The sequence below is a fragment of the Ciconia boyciana genome, chromosome 15 (assembly GCF_034638445.1).
Source record: "Ciconia boyciana chromosome 15, ASM3463844v1, whole genome shotgun sequence".
NCBI lineage: Eukaryota > Metazoa > Chordata > Aves > Ciconiiformes > Ciconiidae > Ciconia > Ciconia boyciana.
This window is the reverse complement of record NC_132948.1, coordinates 10699443-10715348: the sequence shown is the minus strand read 5'-3', so window position 1 is coordinate 10715348 and position 15906 is coordinate 10699443. Positions and strand designations below refer to the sequence as shown.

Genomic DNA, 15906 nt, shown 5'->3' with positions numbered 1-15906 from the left:
CACAGAGCTCAGGATGTGCCTGATCTTTCCTGTTGACCCTGTGCTGCTATTTTAATTTAAAACCTGTGTACCCCGCTGTGATTGAACGCAACTGTGGATTCCCAGGCTGCAGACACTGACATTGTCGTCTTTGTTATTCTGAATAGCGCCCTAAATTTATGGCAGACGGTCTGATTTCCTATTGAGAGGACTTAATAGATACAGTACATACAAATATTTGTGTATAACGTCAACTGTCTTCCAAGAAAATTTCACGCACAAATTGATTAGACAAATCCATTATCATTACATTGTGGTGCATTTCTTAGGAACCTCTCTCTACCCGTTTTCATCACATCTTAATTATTTTTGCTTCCACTAGTCCTTTAAAGCAAGTATGGGTAAATCTCTAACTGCTTTTCAGGTCTGGTTTTGATCTAGAGCTGTACGGCATGTCAATGCCGTTACCGGCCATGGGACAGCTGCTGACAGGCAATGTGCTCTTCTGCTGTGCCGTACGCAAGTCTGCGCTGGGGTTTTTTAAGCGCTGTGGGTTGGTTGGTCTCTTGGAGGTGAATGTTATAGCTTGGTATTAGTTAAGCATTATAAACAAAGGTCTCCTTAACTTTTATTTCAAAATACATGAGTTGACTGGAGGGTATATACCTCTTTTTCTTGTTTGAGGAGGAAAATTGTCATGTATATAGCATTTGAGTAAAGATGACTTGGTTGTATTTTCCAAAAACTGGCATCATTTAATGTAATTAAACATTACCTTTGTCATCAATACTCTTCAATTAAATGTGCCCTGGTACTCTAGTGAGCAGCATTTTGCTTATTTGCCTTGTCTGCATAGTATGGTGGTACCAGTTGTTGCCTTTTAATAAGGTCTTTTGCAGTCATTTTGTGGGCTACATCCTAACGTCTTCTGTAGACCATCCATGGTCCGTAGACCACAAGTTGAGTAACATTACTCTGGATTTAAGAAACCGAATATTCTGTTAATCTTATTTCAGCATGTCCTTGCTTTGAACTTGAGCAGTGTTTTCATTGGGATCTTTAAAACCTTTATAAGGATGGAGAAACCGGTATTTTCTGTGAGCTGGGAGTGTTGTCTTGTTCTCACCTTTCAGACAGATGACCTAAGGCATGGGGTAATTACGACAACTCGCCCACATTTATATCATGTCAGTGGCAAGCCAGGGACCTCACCTGGGAACTCTGTTCTCCCTGAGGAGTATGGAGCCGATCGGGAGGGTTGGCTCTAACTTCGAAGAGCAACAAGTGTGTTGAGTGACGTTAATTAAATTTTTTGCAAATCAATTTAATTGCAAAGCCTTATTTTAGACCTGCAGGGTTTTTGCTTGGTCCTGGCTGTATCGGTGTGTGCTTTTGCTACGCTCAGGAGCTGGGCTGAAGGACCGGCACAGAAATGCACAGCCCTGTGTCTAAGTGGTGTTGACTGTGAACCCGTAGATCACTGCGGGGCATTGTGAGCTTGTCTGTGCCCATCTTTTGGGCTGGACATGAGTCTGCTTGGCCCGGTGCTGTGCACCCCGTTAGCATGGGATGCGCCCGAGCTGGCGTATGCTGCTGGGAGCTGGCAGGCGTTCAGGCAGCTGGGCGTGCAGGCACGGCTCCTCTGTGTGCAGGCAAGCCTGCAGCAACTTGCAGTGGCTTGTAGAGTGCTTTCATGGTGTAAACCAGGGAGAACAGGTGATGGGGAAATGATCGTAGACGGTAAATGGCACATGAAGAGGAGAAACAGAGGAGCCGGGTGGTGGTGATTTGCTGTGTGGAGTTGGCAGGGGGGAGGACGGTGAAGTTTTTGAAGGCTTTGGCAGTGGGGCGGTCTCCCAAAAAGGTGACAATAAATGGGTGCAGGAGCCTCCGCAGGCTCTCGCCTCCTCCACGGGTCTGTGTTGTAGCCCTGGTGCCGGGTTTGCTGGTAACCTCTGGCTTTCTCCTGTTCCTAATCAGAGGCTGTAAATCTCCTCGTACCTAGTGCTGTAATGGCTAATGCAGGTCTGCGGATAAAACACTCTCTGATGGAGACTCCAACTGGGGGGGAAATACTTTTCCTGTGAGACAATGTCTGTTCCTCATCAAAATCAGTTGAGAAAAGTAGGAACCAAACAGTTCAATCTTAAAGATTTAAAGAGCCTGGCTGCACTATTTCTCTTTTATTTCCATTAATCTGCTCCTATTGTTTGTGTTCCTCTCTTAATGATAATTAATTAAGGGTCACTGATGAGGAGGCACCCCAGTATCTTTTGCTGGGTATAGCTGGCCAACCAGCGTTCCCAGCTGCACCCAGCTCTGAAGCAGCACCAGTACATCCCCAGCAAGAAGTTACGCTCCCACTTTGCTCCCCAGTGGGAGCACCCACAGCCCTGCTGCTGGCTGGACGTGGGCCTTCCTCCTCCACAGAGCGGTGCTGGGCTGGGCGTGCTGCAGCAGCCCCTTTCTTTGCACACGGAGCGTAAAAATGGGATCTAAGGCGATGGCGTCAGTGGAGCTGCCCCAGTGCTTTGGGGTCCTCATTTGGCTCCAGCCCACAGTCCAGCTGTGGTGGAGAGCATCCAGGGCCTTAGACGTGCACTGAGATCTTGCTGGTGACCTGCTGCTCCGTGCTTTGCAGGTGTGGAAATGCATGGGCAGTGCTTCTCCTGTTTGCAAGCACATGATTTTTACTCTTGGCTTTCCAGGGCTTCTTGTTGAAGCAGAGGTGCTATTTGCTGCCCTTGGTAAGGAAAAAACCTTTTGTGGTCCTGCTTGCATGTGGTTAGTGCACACCACCAGCACACCAGCACGGCATGGCTTGCAGGCAGTGTGCCTTGGTGCAGGACGGTTTTGTTGGCCCCTGTAATTTCACCCTGTGTGTGTATATCCCTATAGTAGAGAGTTAATCCTTTTTAAAATTTTTTTTTATTTTGCTGGTTGCACAGATGGAAGCAAAAAGCTTTTAAACTGTTCTAAAGCTTGACACTGCGTGGCTTTGCACTTGGTGCCGAGTTTTAAAGCTGCACTTGTGATCTGAAGAGAAAGAAAAAAAAAAAAAGAAAAATCATCCCATTTCTTTTACTGTAGACAGCTGCCATGGCATGGTCTGGTCCACCTGCTGAGCTTCCAGGGAAGCACTTGGCTTGCTGAAAGCTGCCAAGGGCTCTGGGCCCCCCCAGCTTGCGGTGTGTGGATGCACATGTGTGTGTATATATATATTTACATGTGCTAATTACTTCTTAAGTGGCTGCAAGCCAAGATGTCCAAGTTTGAATCCATTATTAGGAAAGTACCTTAAACTTCTGCAGATCCCAGCGAGCTTTTGGAGGCTTTGAGAGCGTTGTGCACGTGTCCTTGGCAGCTGTGGGGAGGGTTGGGGCACGGTTTGCCCCTGTAGAAGCACACGTGGGCTACAGGAGAGCTGGGAGGGTGGTGTGTGTCCCTGGAGGGTGAGCGGAGTGGGTGATGAACCGCGTGCTCCCGGCACGGCCCCCAGCTTTGGGTGGGAATCGGCGATTAAAATCGCATCCAGTCGGAAGCACGAGAGGAAGTGGGGTAGTCATACTGGAAGTATAAATACGCATTGGCTGCCTTCTGGGTGCCTCTGAATTCCCCCGTGCGCGCAGGGGCTTTCCTGCCGCGGGGGTGGATTGCACCGAGCACACTGAGCTCCTGCGTGGGGAGGCCGTCCCTGTCCGGGATGAGGGTCGGGCTGTTCCCGGGCCACCAGTGCTTCCTGGGACCAGGGCAGCAGGTAAGGTGCCCTGGAGCTCGGTGGGGATGTGTGGGTGCCGGGCCGGGGGGAATCCCAGCTGCCCCGCAGGGAGCGAGCTGAAAGCAGGAGGAGACCTGGGACCTGCTTGTCCCTCCTCTCCCTGCCCTGAGAGCCAAACCTCGCTGTGTGTTTTCCCATATGTAACTTGGCAAAATACCTTTTGCCAAAGAGGCTCGGCTGACCCTCGGCAGGAGCATGGAGATATCTCTGCATGTCTGTCGTCCTTAGGCCTTAATGAGAATTTGCTCAAAAATATTGTTTTTGTAAAACTTGACCTCTTTGTAAGGGGGCCTCCTTAGGCTGCTTTCCTCCTGCTGTTGTTGCCCTGCTGCTTGTGCCCAGCCTGCCAGGGACCGTTGCCTTGGTTTGATTTTATTTCTGGCTGGTGAGCAGTGCGTGGATGCTGGCAAACCAGCGAGGTGGTCCTGGGGCCGCCTGCCTGCAGCAGATAGCAAGTGGTTTATCAGTACAGGCTGATCTGTGGTCTCACAGGAGGGGGGGAGAAAAAAAGAAAGAAAGAAAAACTTCCTCTTTTTTTTTTTTTCCTTTCCCACCCCCTTTTGGTTTTTGTACACACCAACTGCTGTTTCGGTTGAAATTGCGTTGGCTCGGGCTGGCTGTGTTCCCTGTGCAGCAGAGACCACGAAAGCGTGGGGAGATGCTGCTGGGGAGCTCACGGCGCTGGAAGCTTTCTCTGCTGCTCCCGGTGTGCTGATGAAAGATTTTGATACTGCCAAAAACCTTGCACAAATCTATATGTAACGTGTAACTCTGCTGGGGAGGAGGCGTGCAAGTGTGCTCAGCGTTGGGTGGGATGAAGAAGGGATCCTGGGGAGGGGGAGTCAGGAAGATGCAGCTCTCATGCCCAGGATTGGTCCTGGAAGCATCCTTCGAGCCCAGGCAGCGGTGGGAATTTATTAACCATTAATATGAGAATAATGGTCAATGCCTCTTAAACTGGCAGCGATGAAGGGCAGCATTTAGACATTTGTTACTTTTTTGTTGAAATCAGACAAATAGCAGGAAGCTTAAAATCCTCTCCAAACAAACTACGTGAAGTATCTATACAGATCAGCAACTTGTAGATCTCCCACTTTGTTGGCTTTCCTGACTTTGTTACAGGTGTGAAAGGAATTGCAACACATGGTGAAGCATCGAACGTGTGGGTGACAGGGGTGTTTGTGAAAATACCCTCAGGGCCATGGTGTCTTCTCTGGCTCTTGGTCCTGATCAGAAAGGCTGATCTAATATTTACATGGCGCTGGAGGCATGTGACATGCTTTAATCTTGCATTTTAGTGTTTGTCCATGTCTCCAGCCACGTGGATGGAGAGAGCTGCTGGGGAGGTCGATGCCCGGTGTCCCTCCTCACATAGGTCAGGGTTTGCTCAGATGGCTGCAGAAATGGCCACGGCTCGGAAAGGAGGGCACTGAAAGGAGCGTTTGTGGATGTGTGAAAGCATCGATGGGGAAAGAGGTGGGCTGAGGAGAGACCTGGTGCCTTTGGACCTCGTGTTGAAGTGCCAAAACTCCAACTTGTGTTTTTGGGAACCAAGTCACCCCTCAAAAAAAATGCCCATCTCCAGGAGACTTTGAGACGTGGATCTACAGGGCCCAAATAAATTGTCGGTGGTTTGCAGGCCTGGTCCTGCTGGTGCTGGGGAAGGCTTTCTGGGGCCGTCGGTTGGGATGGATTTGGGATAATCTTATATTTGGACTTTCCTGTGATAGGAGTAATCCACAGAAAAAACTTGGCAGTGGTGTTTGCCAAGTGGGAAATGGGGCTGCTGGAGAATTGCAAGGGCAGTCAGGTCTTGGTGATCACCCAAGGCCTGATGTTTGGTTGTCTTGTGGGACTGTGGTTGACTGAATTTTAACCTGCTGCTTTCCCATTTGCTTTCAGTTGTTGCATGACGTGGAAAGCACACACATGATGAAGAGGAGCTCTCGGCTCTCCTAATCCTTCGTTGGTGATTTGGAAGCAGCGACCGCCGTGCCTGCTCTTTCGACATGTCTGGATCTACACAGCCCGTGACACAGAGCTGGCGTGCCACCGAGCCGCGCTACCCCCCGCATGCCATGTCCTATCCGGTTCAGATTGCTCGACCACATGCGGTAAGGCAAGAGACTTTCCTTCCCTACCCGCTCGCAGGGTAGGAGTTGCGTGGCGCGTCCCCATCACTGGGGCAGTGGTTCAGCTTGCGCTGGTCTCGGATGTGGCTGTTACAGAGAAATCAGACTGTTTCCGTGCCTGTGGTACAGGATTTCATCGTTCCTCTCTTGTGGGATCCTCTTTTGTTTCTCTATAGAGTGCTTTCAGCTTTTCTCTCCCTTTCCAGCCTCTTTCCGGTGCTTGCCGTGGCGGTGCTCACGGGCTCTGGCTCATCACTTCTGAGCACCCAAGTCCGTTTGTCTTCCTGGCAAGAGCACCCTTGGTTGGATGCAGCAGCCAGCTTGGGGGGAAAGGGGAAGGTTGACCATCCGTGGGGCAGGAGCACGTGGCCTCCAGCCCTCTTCAGCTTGGCCTTTCCTTGGCGCTGGATCACAAGGGAGCGAGCATCCTCTCCCGTGTGTGGGCTTACCACTTCCCAGTGAGCCCGGTCCTTGCTCTTCACACCCACGGGAGAGCTCTCCTGATTTCCAGGCAGACTGCTGGGGGTGAACCTGCTGCCTGCCCTTCGGTCAGGAGACCTGCCCCTCTCTACGTGGTGTTCCTGGCTGCTGGTGGTGCTCCTGGGGAGCGAGAAGAAAACTGATACGCTGATTTTTTCCATTTTATCCTTCCCTACTTTTTCCCCCCCTTATCTTTGACCCATAGTCTTGTCTCCTCTTAGATCAAGGCATGAGCTGGTGGTGATTTTTTTGTTGGCTGTGTTTTGTTGAATGCACCAGAGCTTGCACGGGTTAATTCACCCAGATTCAGCCTCTCCTCTCTGTGCCGTGTCACTCAGTCTGTGCTTGCTCATCCTGGATGGTTGAATGTTTTAGGTTTAAGCCCTTAACGGAAAAAACTCTGCTTAGTGGAACAGCTTTAGTCAGCTCAAGCTGCTTAAATGAATCTTATTAGGTGCTGGAGTGTGGCACATGCTGGTAAGGCTGCTCTTTGGAGCTGCTTCTTGGTGGGTTATAGCGAGGTGGCCACAGCCGGGAAGGTGCTTGTACATGAGTTAGCAAGGAGACCTTACCTCGGGGTTACGTTTCTGACAGCGGCAGCTATTGAATTGTAAAATTCCTGCTGTGAAGATTTTAGGGTTTGACTTGAAAGCCTGGAAACCCACAAAGTGTCAGTGAAGGGGTGAAATTGCCTCGTCTGCCCTCTTTGCTGGGCTTCAGCAGAGCGGCACGGGGAGCAGAGCTGGAGTTCGGAAAGGCTTTGAAACAGAAATGTTAAGGAGGGCACAGGACGAGCTTTTAGCCACGTTAGCTGGCTCATCTAGATCGCTCAGGGCCTGCATGCTTCTACACAAAGAAGCTTTTCATCCAGGGTATGAGACATGCTGACCTGGTTGGATTTATGGGAGTTTTGCTTTCATCGGTGCGAGCATGTTTGTTTGGGGGGTGGGACAGAATGAGAGTATTTGTCTCAAAAAGAAAATCCCAGTTCCCTTCATATCAGAAACCCAAGCAGGAGGAGGATGTGACCAGGTGAGCAGGATATGCAGTTGTTGCAAAGCCGTGATTTAAAAACAAACCAAAGAAACCTCAATACCCAATGTGGAGACGGATTTTAGAAGAGTGCGAAAGGCTCCTAGCCTCAGGGGTGAGTCCCTGTCTCCTGCAGACCCCGGCTGCTTCCCCGTATTGTTGCAACAGCAGAATGAACCAAGCGGGGCAGTTGTTTGCAAGTCAGACGGAGCTCTGGGTTTCTCTAACCTACCCTGCTCTCTGGCCAGAGTGAATACTGGTTTTATTCTATCGTATTAATGTTGGAAGAAGTTGCTGGCGTTTGCTTCTAGAAGCTATTTTTACAGCCGTATGTAATCTTCTGAAGTTATGTGATACCTTTTAGGTGTCTGGATGCAGGAGAGGTCCGAGCTGAGATTTTTTTGGATGGAAAGCCGAAAGGCTCCTCTTGGCAGGAGTGTGCCAGCCCCACGCAAACCCAACACACCTTGCCTCTCCTCAGGAGAGTAGGCAGAGCGTTTCTTCAAGCGTGTTCCTGCATGATCTGCCCTGCCACTCTCAGCTGTTTGCAAACACGTGTCTCTTGCTCGGCAGCACCATGAGCTGGAACCTGGCCATGGCTCTGGGGCTGAAGCTGATCTCTGGTGGGATTGCTTGGGAGAGGAGAGCCCAGTTGCTTTGAAGTTGCTGCGCTGTTTAATATTAAAAGTCAGCAGTGTTTGCTTGCATGTCTTGGCCAGGTCAGTTTTGTCATGGGGTGTGTTTGCACAGTGAGAGCTTGTTTGGAAGAAAGCAAGAGAGGCCAAAACCAACCCGACACTAGCATGTCTTGCATCTAATTAGGTTTTGGTTCTGGTTTGCTGCATTCCACGACATCCTTTCCTGAGAACTGGGAATTCGTCAGCCCGGGGATCCTTATCCTGGCCGTGGAAACGCCCTAGGTCACCTCCTGGGCGCGTGCGCAGGGCTGAGCACAGCAGGGCTGCAAATGCTATTATAATATAAATAAATAATCACAGTCCAACTGTGACGGTCGCACCCAGGGAAATGTGGCGCGGCAGGAATACTGAGCTCAGAAATGAGCCGTGACATTATTTTAGGCTTGGAGACACTTTATGAAAAGTGATTTAAAGGATTGCAGCTGTTTGATTTCACAGATGAGCCAAGTGAGAGGGGATGTTGTGAAGGGGCAGAAGGCAGTGGAAGCAGGCTTGGGCATTTTTATTCTCCCACTGTATAAAACCCAAGGGAGTACCCAACAAAATGGGGAAAAAGACGTGTTTCAAGTGAACCAACAGAAATATGCTTTGTACCTGTGGGCGCTATCTCCCAGCAGCGCGTTCCAGGAGTCACTGCTGAGTTCGGAGCTGGTGGAGAAGATCCAGTACCGGTCGAGTGAGGATGTTTGTTGGCTGGTTTCACTCTTAGGTGCCAGCTTTGGGCAGGGCTGTGAACCCGTGGGTCTGATCCAGAGCGAGCTCTGATGGGTGATGCAGTGAACAGGCTCTTCCACTGGGTTGGTCCCCATCTGTATCGGGATGTCCTCCTCCTCCTCCTCACTGAGAGGCATCTGGTCCCAACCGCTGTCAGGGAGGCTGGATGTGAAAATGGTGCGGTATTTTATAATGACCCTAGATTTAATTCCATCTTACTAAAAAATGACTTGTAAAAAAACTTTGACAAGTGTGCATGCCCTTAAAGGGAAGAAAGAAGCTTAGTGAAAAGGTTCTGGTTTGTTTGAATTTCTTTAGGTAAAACTAAAATCACCAATAATCAGCACTTTCTTCTTGAGAGCACTGTGTGGTTCTTGGCCAAACTGCAGGGGAAAAGTTTTTGTTTTCCATATTAATTAGCTGTAATGTTGGGGTGCTTAGTTGACTTCTGTCATAGAATCACAGAATCGTATAGGTTGGAAAAGACCTTTAAGATCATCAAGTCCAACCGTAAACCTAACACTACCAAGCCCACCACTAAGCCATGTCCCTAAGCACCTCATCCAAACGGCTTTTAAATACCCCCAGGGATGAATGTTCAGCTTGGGAACAGAGGAATTGTTTGAATGCTTCATGACCTCTAGCTAAAGGTGAAAAACCACATTACTTACACTCTTAACCTTCTAATGTGTTCAAAGTTCCTGCTTGTTCAACGGAAACTTTTTCATGAAGAATATTCATTTTCAGGCAACCTGCAGATATTTTCTGTAAACAGATCAACATCCCTGCGTAGCGCAAGTCCCCCTTTCCTTTTAAAGCACCTTCGTGATCAATATTCCCTGGGGACAGAAGGGTTCCCCTCTCTTCCTCCCCAGTGGATCCAGTTTCTGGCTGTGCCCTCCTTACCAGTCATCCTTCTCCTGTTAGGGCCCTGACATCTCAGTGCCACAGGAATGATGCGGCTTCGGGTGCAGGCTGGGGTTACCAGGAGGGTGGTACCAGCTGCAGGAGATGGTGGGGGTCGGGGCACACAAAGTGTCCTTGTGCAGCAGCCTCTGTGCCAAAACAGCTTCTGCTTTTGGGGTGCTTTTAGCGCTTTACCTACGAGAGATATTAAACAGGTTTGGGGATTGGTAGGATTGGGGTGTGTGCACATGCATATAAAATTGGTGCTCCATTGGGGAGCACCATCCCCTCCCCGCAAAACAAGAGGTGCTCACCATGCCTCCTACATGCTGTTTGGCCTTGTTCCCCCCACATTGCTCAGCTGAGATGGCAAAGCGAGCTTAAACCCTCTGCTCCAGCTTTGAGACCTTCGTGCCCCCGCCTGTGCCACCTCTCCTGGCTGGGAGCAGCTCTGTAGTTCCTTCGTTAAACTCCCTGTTTGCAAAACAGCACTTGTGCAGGAGCATCCCAGGCAGATCACTCATTTTTCTTGGCCCACGATAAATACTTCCTTGTCTGTTGAACCAGAGACAAGAGGTTGGTGCGAACTTGTGTGTTGATTTGGTGTCCTAGCCAAATGGTGGCCTGGGGGGAATCGAGTGCCTTCCCTGCCCAGACTCCTCCTCCCAGCAGTTGAGCAGGGAAGGTTAAGCCCAGCATCGTGCTGTGGAAGGTGCTGTAAGGAGATGCAAGCTCCTGAGATGGCAGGAGCTAGCTCCTCTCTGCAGTGACATGATCAGCGTGGCAAGGCGACGCCAGGTAAGCCTGCAGAGAGACAGTGTATTTTGCAGTACATACACGAGGCACCTTTGCTGCTGTGTTGGTTTTCCTTGGAGGAGTTATTCACACTTTTATCTGCTGGAAGCAAAATGCCAGTCTGTGTCGGTGCTCCAGGAACTTGCAGAACGGAATAGTTTACGGTGCCAAATGCTAAAATCCCCCAGGCTGCAAAGAGCCTTCTCCAACCACCTCCGAGTGCAAAGAAGAGCCTCCTGCTACCAGCTGCGCAGCTGAGCGGGGAGCAGTTCGTGCCAGAGATTCACATCCTGAATTCCTCCTGCTGGGCTCCAGCTAATGTTTTAAGGAATGACTTGGAAATCAAAAACATACCTTGGAAATAGCGACTCTGATTGGGTCTGTCACGAGAACTTGGCGCGATCTCCCTTGAAGTACCTTGAGGTTGCCAGTGAAGGACTGCGTGAGCTCTGAGCAGCTCAGCAGTGGATTTGGGGAAATTGGCTTTCTGCTGTGGGACTGGGAGAGCATGGAGGTGAAGGAACAGGACACCTAATTCCCTGCCCTGGGGTCTTCCTCCCATTGCCAGGAAGAAGGAGTTGGCTTACAGCAGTTTGTATTTAAAGCTCATTTTCCCTAGGATACAGCCTTTATCCAAAACAGTTCTTTTTCTTCAAGCTACTGTAAGCTTCTATGGTTGCTCCCTAATCTGCTTTTTGGACGTGATCTGATGCAGAGGGTGATGCTTTGCTTTTGGTTGATCTCAAGACTGTAAATCCACAGGGGAAGAAAAAACTTCTGCTGTGTATATGGTTTGGCAAAGGTAGAGAACCCACTAAAGCCACTTTTGGGAGACGTAAAGCCTTTGCTTGCGCTCCTAGCCTGACTGCCCGCCTTACCCCAGCAGCCCCTGGAGACACCTTCTGCAAGACTGGGAGCTTTTGCTGGTTGTCACTGTCACCACATTTATGCAAAATACTGAGCAAGTCAGGTTCTTTGACCTGAAGGATTTGCTGTGGAGGTGTAAGGAAGCGTAGGAGAGAGCTGAGTGGGGAACGTGGAAAGACAAAAGGGTCCTACATGGACCTGCAGATAGGTTATGGGTGTTGTGTAGGAGCATGTGTGGTGGGGGACTACTCTGCAGAAGAGATGTGATGATGAGCAAAATGACCTGGTGCTTTTAAGGTGGAAGTTTTGGGTTTGTTGCGTGAAGAAAGCTGCTCACCCCGCATGGGTGTTCGTGACCACAAGCGGCTTCAGGAAGCGGAGCACCAGGCGTGGGGAATGGAGGAAGGGCACACGGGTCATTCCTGGCTCAAAGGCGCCTGGATGTGACTGGGACAAAAGTCTTGTGATGGAGAGAGGCTCAAAAGCAGCACTGTAATGGATGTGCTGCTGCTCTGCCGGCACCTCTGGCTGCCGGGGAGAGGGCTGGCGGCTGGCTCCAGCACCAGGCACCGGTCAGATGACTGGGAAGCCACAACAGCTGAGAGCTGCCCCCACTGAGACGTGACTTCTTCTCCATGAATGGCATATTCAGATGGGACAGCTAAACGCTGCTGACAGCTCCAGTTTGCTGGAGAGGGCGTCGGGAAGGATACGTTGTTGTGCAGCTGGTAGAGATGCTAATGGTGCTGGCAGCAGACGTGGCCTCAGTGCAGGGATGGCAGCAGCAATCAATGCCTTCCAAGAAGGGGCCACGCGCAGTGTGGTCACCTCCTAAAACAAAAGGCCAAGTCAGCAGCTTCTGAGAGATGGATGGCAACGAGACTGTGTCGGAACAATAAGGGTACTTGTCTTTTCAGCACATGTTGCATCCCTGTAGGCAAGATAAAAATGCATGTATTCAGCCAGGTTTTTATTACTGACCTTATCTTCAGCAGTAGAGCTGATTGTGGAGGAGTTTGTTTTTTTCCGTAAATCCGCAGTGAGCTCCTCCCAGGTATTTGAGGAGGAAGTTGGGCAGACAGCAGTGTACTTGGGGACAGCCTGTTCTGATCAATAACCACCTCCTTTGCACTTCAGTGGAGGTTTTCAGTAACAGAGGATGGCTCCTCTTTGCTGGGGAGGCTGAGGGCGATAGGCTGTATGCCACGCTGGTCCCCTCTCAGCCCGTGCTGTGTCTGGACCTCATGCAGCGACGGCTCTGCTACAACCCTGGTTCCTCCCAAACCTTCCTCCTTCCTCTTACCTGAATCAGCTTTGGGAAAAATTATTTTCTGCAGGCAAAGGCTAAAAAGTGCATTTCTCGGTCTGATGAGCAACCGCGGTGCTGACGGTGCCAAGGGGTATCCAGGCACCAGAGAGCTTTTCCTTTTATTGCTAAAATAGGTCACGCTCACTGCTGGCAGAAAGAGATTTAAAGCAACTTCTTTTTTCAAAGTTGAGGGTGTGCAGAGCCGGGGTGGAGGGCATCCCCTGTCTCTGGCAAAGCCGCTGGAGCGGTGGCCGTGCCGCTTTGGCCACCCCACCTTGGACTGGAGAGCTGGTCTGCCTGGCTTGCAGGTGGCACCGATTGCTAGCCCAGCCTTCTGCTGCAGCCAGGGTTGCATCAAGAGGCTCAAGCAGCAGCTTATTGCACAAATTAATTGCTGGACGGTCCGAGGCCTTGCAGGTTTCAAGTCGGGATATGCTGCTTCATGCTGGCTGCGTGCTCCTGGGGCTGTGGGAAGCTCAGCCTGCCACGTGCTTCCCGGCGGGACGGGGTGGCTTTGCAGTCCAAGGCTGTGCGGTCAAGTCTTGGCCACTGTGTTGGGCCACTCTGACTTGTGTGTCCCCTCTGGCCGTCCTTGTTGTATGGGGAGTAGCTCTGGGCATCAGAGGCTCAGGGCTTTCTCTGATTTGGGGAAACACCAGCAGAAAAGCAGGAGGAGGAGAGGGGTGGAGGATGTGGCCGGTGTGGGCGCTGCTCTGGGCAGTGCTGCCTGCCAGCCGCTCTCACATCTCCTCTCCTCTTGGGAAATACCAGTGGAAACCAGGACATCCAGGATGAAGGTGAGGCGTGGGGTGGAGCAAGGTCCCCAGATCCCCCAGAGCCAGCGCGATGATGTTGGGGGGACGAGAGGAGTGTGGGACATGCCAGGGCAGCAGCTGTAAAGTGCCCAGCTCTGGCTCTGCGTGCCACCGGTGCCGCGGTTTGTGGGGGCACCAGCCCCGCTGCCCTTGCCCATCAATTCCCCTGCGGTTAAAAGGAGTTCCCAGGATGGCACGCGTGCTGCTCTCGAGCAGCAGGAACAGGCCAGGCATCCTCTTCTGAAATTAGATAAGGGACGATTTATAAATAGTGAAATAAATAGGGATGCTTTGGCATTGTTTTTTGCTCACTATTCGGACCACACCATTATTAATCGGCCTCGTTTAGGCTAAACGCTTGGGAGTGCTTCAGCAGAAATAGCACGTCATTAAGAAAAATTATTCACAATACAACGCTGGGCCAGCTTGTAACGAACAGCCCATGACCTAATCCTTGGTGGAGGTGGCGAGGAGCTGGGATTCGCTCCTCGATGAGCGTGTGCAGTGCCCTGGCCTGTTTGCCTGCCTGCAGAAGGTGACGAGGACAGTGTGGGGCAGTGGCTCGTAGGTGGGTGAGGGCTCCTGTGCCTGGGGAGCTCCGCAGGTGAGGTGCTGGCTGTGCCCGATGCCGTGATTAGAGGCAGCTGCTGGCGCGAGTGCCACCCTCTGCCGGGGAGCTGGCTCAGCTGGCGGATGTGGTGACTGACCCCGGGACCGCTCCTCCTCGGCGTCACTGCAAAACAAGAGCCGGTGGTTTTTAAGTGAAGCTGTCTTTGCACCGAAACTTGGCAGGGAGCTCTTGGTTGCTTTCTCGGCTGAAGACGTGGTAAGTGGCAGGGGACGGATCTAACGCTTTGGGCTGCTCGAGCTGTGCTACAGGTGCTTGTCTGGCTGTGCTCTAGGTCTCCGTGGGTTTGCTCAAGAGCTGTTTTCCAAGGAACCCAGAAGCACTGGGCGTTTGCACTTGTTTTTCTGCTGGTGGGAGCAAGAGAACAGGAGCACTTTGCCTTTCTTGCTTTCTGCAGGCCTCGAGTCTCTGGGGTCTTCTCCTCGGGGGCTAATTCTTGCAGCTGCGGGAACGCTGTCTGGATGGAGCAGTCGGTAGATGCCTTGTCCGTATGGATGAGCTCTGCTCTGGAGCTGGGAGGGCAGGGTCAGAGCTGCCGTTGGCCATGGCACAGCGTTGCCTGGCTCTGTGTGCTGCAGGTCAGCACCTGGGGGTGCTTCCAGCATCGCTTTCAAACCCCTCTTTCTTCCTCCTTGTTGGAGGTCAGGCAACCTGGACCTGGGCAGCTGCAAGCAGGGGAAGGAGAAATGAAGCGCACCAGCAAGTGCATGCGTTCAAAACAGAAAGCGAGAGAGGCAGAAAGGTTGCGCGGCTGCGTGCAGTTATTAGTTTAGTGTGTGGGTTATCCTGAGGTCGGGGACAGCACAGAAGATTTTACTGGAGACATTGTGATAGGTAGGGCAGCAGGCTGAAAGCTTTAAAAAAAAATTTAAAAATAGGGGGAAAAAAGCTGCTTTTTTTTTTTTTTCCCTTCCACAGCGCTGTCTGGTTTTGTGTTGCCGAGGGTTTTTCTGTAATATTGCATTCAGTCTCCTGGTTTTAGACAGTTTGATTAGCGTACCTAAATGAGCCTGATAGACTGGGGTTATTTAGGGTCAGAGGATTTTCCAGGAAGGGGAGGGAGACGGCGCTCCTGAATCAAGTAATAACACAAAAGGACCTTGGGCCAGGGAGTGCTTCCACCGGCTCCCCTCCCAGCACCCTCGGGCAGGGGCAGCGTTGGACGTGTCCAGCCTTCCTCGCTGGCAGCAAAGGACGCTTTCGGCACCTCTGGCTGGGCCCAAGTACCTCTTCAGTCTGCTGCATGAAGAAGCAGTATATTTTAACGAGGCTGCTTTTGGCTCTTTAGCATTTTATTTATCTAAATGTTGGCATTATGCTGTATTGCTCTGCCGGGGTGATTTATGGCACTGTAGGCACTCTCAGTGTCTGTCCATCTTCGGTGACGCTGCTAGTGCTGGCCCAGCCCAGCCAGCGGCTTTGTGGTGTGGGGCCAGGAGCTGCTCGGAAGGACCCGCCGGAGCCAGCTCTCCTCAGGGCAGGTTTCTGGCGTTGCGTAGGCAGAAAGTGGCTGCGTTTCAGTCGTGTTCCCCGCAAGACCCTTCCCCACCAGTCGCTGCAGCAGGCAGCAGCCGTGAGTTCTGTCTTCAGCATCACCCATGTCAGGCTTCGACTGAAACGCGTTTGGTGTAAGGGAGAGGGAATCAGACCCCTGTGTAAAGGCCAGGGGTTTGCAGCATTCGCGTGGGATGCTGAAGTCTGCCCCTGGGTACTTGTGGCTCTGCTGCTGAATTGCAGTGTATGCTGTGCTGTGGGCGCCCAAAATCTTCTGCT

General features: G+C 51.4%; 1 protein-coding gene across 11 annotated transcripts in view; it reads left to right on the top strand.

Moving 5' to 3' along the window:
• NCOR2 (nuclear receptor corepressor 2) overlaps positions 1-15906 on the top strand; it is a 257644-nt gene that overhangs the window by 71738 nt on the left and 170000 nt on the right. For 10 of the 11 annotated variants that reach the window (XM_072880181.1, XM_072880177.1, XM_072880178.1 and 7 more), the window contains exon 2: positions 5660-5871. In XM_072880181.1, coding sequence (XP_072736282.1) covers positions 5767-5871 — 105 coding nt within the window. In that variant the 5' untranslated portion in view covers positions 5660-5766. Of the gene's footprint in view, positions 1-5659; positions 5872-15906 lie in introns of those variants that run through there. The other variant, XM_072880183.1, reaches the window with a different exon arrangement.